Source organism: Hibiscus syriacus, unplaced genomic scaffold (genome assembly GCF_006381635.1).
Source record: "Hibiscus syriacus cultivar Baekdansim isolate YM2019G1 unplaced genomic scaffold, ASM638163v2 tig00111780_pilon, whole genome shotgun sequence".
Lineage (NCBI taxonomy): Eukaryota > Viridiplantae > Streptophyta > Magnoliopsida > Malvales > Malvaceae > Hibiscus > Hibiscus syriacus.
In genome coordinates this window covers 23367-25418 of record NW_024063177.1, presented here as the reverse complement: position 1 = coordinate 25418, position 2052 = coordinate 23367, and the positions used below count along the sequence as shown (strand labels likewise).

The window sequence follows — 2052 nt, the reverse complement described above, 5'->3', positions numbered from 1 at the left end:
CTAGACATATTTTGGAATGTTATGGTAATCTCTAATTTGCCTAACCTCATACGTAAGCGTACCACCTGAAGCATCCGGCTGACGAACTGTAACACTAGAAATTACTCCGTTAGCGGATAGGATGCAAATGGCTCTTAGTCCTTGTTGAGAAAACCAATGTTTTTAAAACCGGACCGGACATTGAACCGGTGAAGGTACTGGTTCACTGGTTCAACCGCGGTTGAACCGGATTTTATATAAAATAATATTTTTTAATTTTACATAATATTCAAAGCAATATTAATATATATGTAACACTTTTTTTAAGTTTACAATATTAAAAGGTATAAAAATATCACAAGTCATAACATATATAAATTAAAAACCATAAAATCAAGTGAAACAAAATGATTCAATTCAACTACAACATAATATTTAAGGTAAAACATATTAAATAATAAATATAATTATATAACTATAATCAAAAAAATAAAATTGGGGCTTAAAAAATCATAATAAATGATGTCATTTGGTTTAATTAAAAAAAATAATCACACATGGCTAAGAAACATAGAAGAGCATCCCAAAAGTTTAAAGAGTAAAAATATGAGAACAAAACAATCCCACATGTCTAAGAAACATAGAAGAGCATCTCAACTTACTTCTATAAATAATAGAAGTAATTTGACATTCAAAATCATGGAGCCTTTCGGTGAGCACAGAGCGAACTATTCTTTCGCTTCAATTGAGCTCAAATTTTAGACTTCAATCGAACTTATATTTTTTTTTGAGTTTGAGCCTTTTCGAGTTCAAGTTTTAATATTATATTTCGAGATCGAGTTGAAATTGATAATTTTTAGCTCGTGAGTTTTTGAGTTGAGCTTACTTTTAAAGTTTTCGAGTTCGAGTCGAACTCAGCAATACTCGAATTTGACTCGGCTCGTTAAACAAACGACGTCGTTTGGTTTAATTTTTTTTAAAAGAAAAAAAGTGAACCGGCGGTTCAAATCGGTTTTGCCGGTTTTCACTCGATTTACCCCGGTTTTACCGGTTTTTAGCCGGTTCATTGCCATACCGGTTTTGTGAGGTAACCGGACTGGACAGGCCACTGGTTCAAGGTTCAACCGGTTGAACCGGCCGGTCCGGTTTTGATAACCATGGAGAAAACGACATCACCTTCATTGTTACATCCTTAAACACCAAAGAAAATCAAGATGATGAAAATAATTTAGATTCATTGATAAGTGAAAAAGAAACCTTCTTTGACATCAATCTCATAGTTCAAGAATCATATAACGATGATAGGAATGAATCATAAGATTGTTTGCTTAGATAATTAACAAAACCGTCTCTTTCCCGTATTGGAACATACCTCGCTGGGATTGACAGTGATGATATGCGGCGTAAAATTTGTTCCGACAGAAGTCCCAACCAAGTCACCTATAAAACAATATGTAAACATGGAATTTTGCTGCTAAAAGTACAAAAATTATTTGCTGATATACACCAATCATTCCCGGAACCAACATTGTTCTTCCAAATCCGAGCAACGACATTTTTAATAAATCCCCATGAAATCACAAATTGAACTTAGTTTGAGGCATACCATGAAGAAACAGAAATCAAAAAATTATCAAATCTATAACATGGCAAAATTTGAAACGGAAAACAGCTTGCAAAAACCTAAACTAAAAGAAACAAACTTTCTTCGAAAGAGTGACCTTCATTACCTAAGTTCTCCATCTCCATTCCCTTATGATGTTTAATCTGATAACCACTGCCTCGGCCTTTCCCCTGCTTTCCACCACTTGAGAACTCACCCGAAACCGGCAGGATGAAGGACGAAATAGACATAGGTGACAATGCCCTTGTCATTGTCCCATCTGGTCCATATTTCCTAGGCCTACCTCTTTTCTTCTTCTCTGTACTGCCAGTTAACCCATCGCTAACTAGCAGAACATTGACAACCGTTATTCCACCAACGATCTGGTCGGCATTTTCAGTCCTTGGTGCCATATGACAAGCTGATGGAGCTTCTGCTCCTATCACTGTAAAACCTGAATTTGTTTCCAT

General features: G+C 35.3%; 1 protein-coding gene across 1 annotated transcript; it reads right to left on the bottom strand.

Annotated features, from left to right (window-relative positions):
- On the bottom strand, positions 1 to 2052 carry LOC120170506 (AT-hook motif nuclear-localized protein 1-like). Its single transcript, XM_039178449.1, has 4 exons — positions 1710 to 2052; positions 1352 to 1419; positions 1148 to 1170; positions 1 to 154 (listed from the first exon to the last, which is right to left on the bottom strand). The coding sequence occupies exons 1-4, from the start codon at positions 2050 to 2052 to the stop codon at positions 1 to 3; spliced, it is 588 nt and encodes a 195-aa protein (XP_039034380.1).

Excerpts from the sequence above, each read along its gene's own strand:
- LOC120170506 (XM_039178449.1), bottom strand. The coding sequence starts at position 2,052 with ATGGAAACAAATTCAGGTTTTACAGTGATAGGAGCAGAAGCTCCATCA. Across the intron at positions 1,171-1,351 it reads TCACTGTCAATCCCAGCGAG|GATGTAACAATGAAGGTGAT; the intron begins GTATGTTCCAAT and ends TTGGTGTTTAAG. Across the intron at positions 155-1,147 it reads GTAACAATGAAGGTGATGTC|GTTTTCTCAACAAGGACTAA; the intron begins GTTTTCTCCATG and ends TTAAAAACATTG.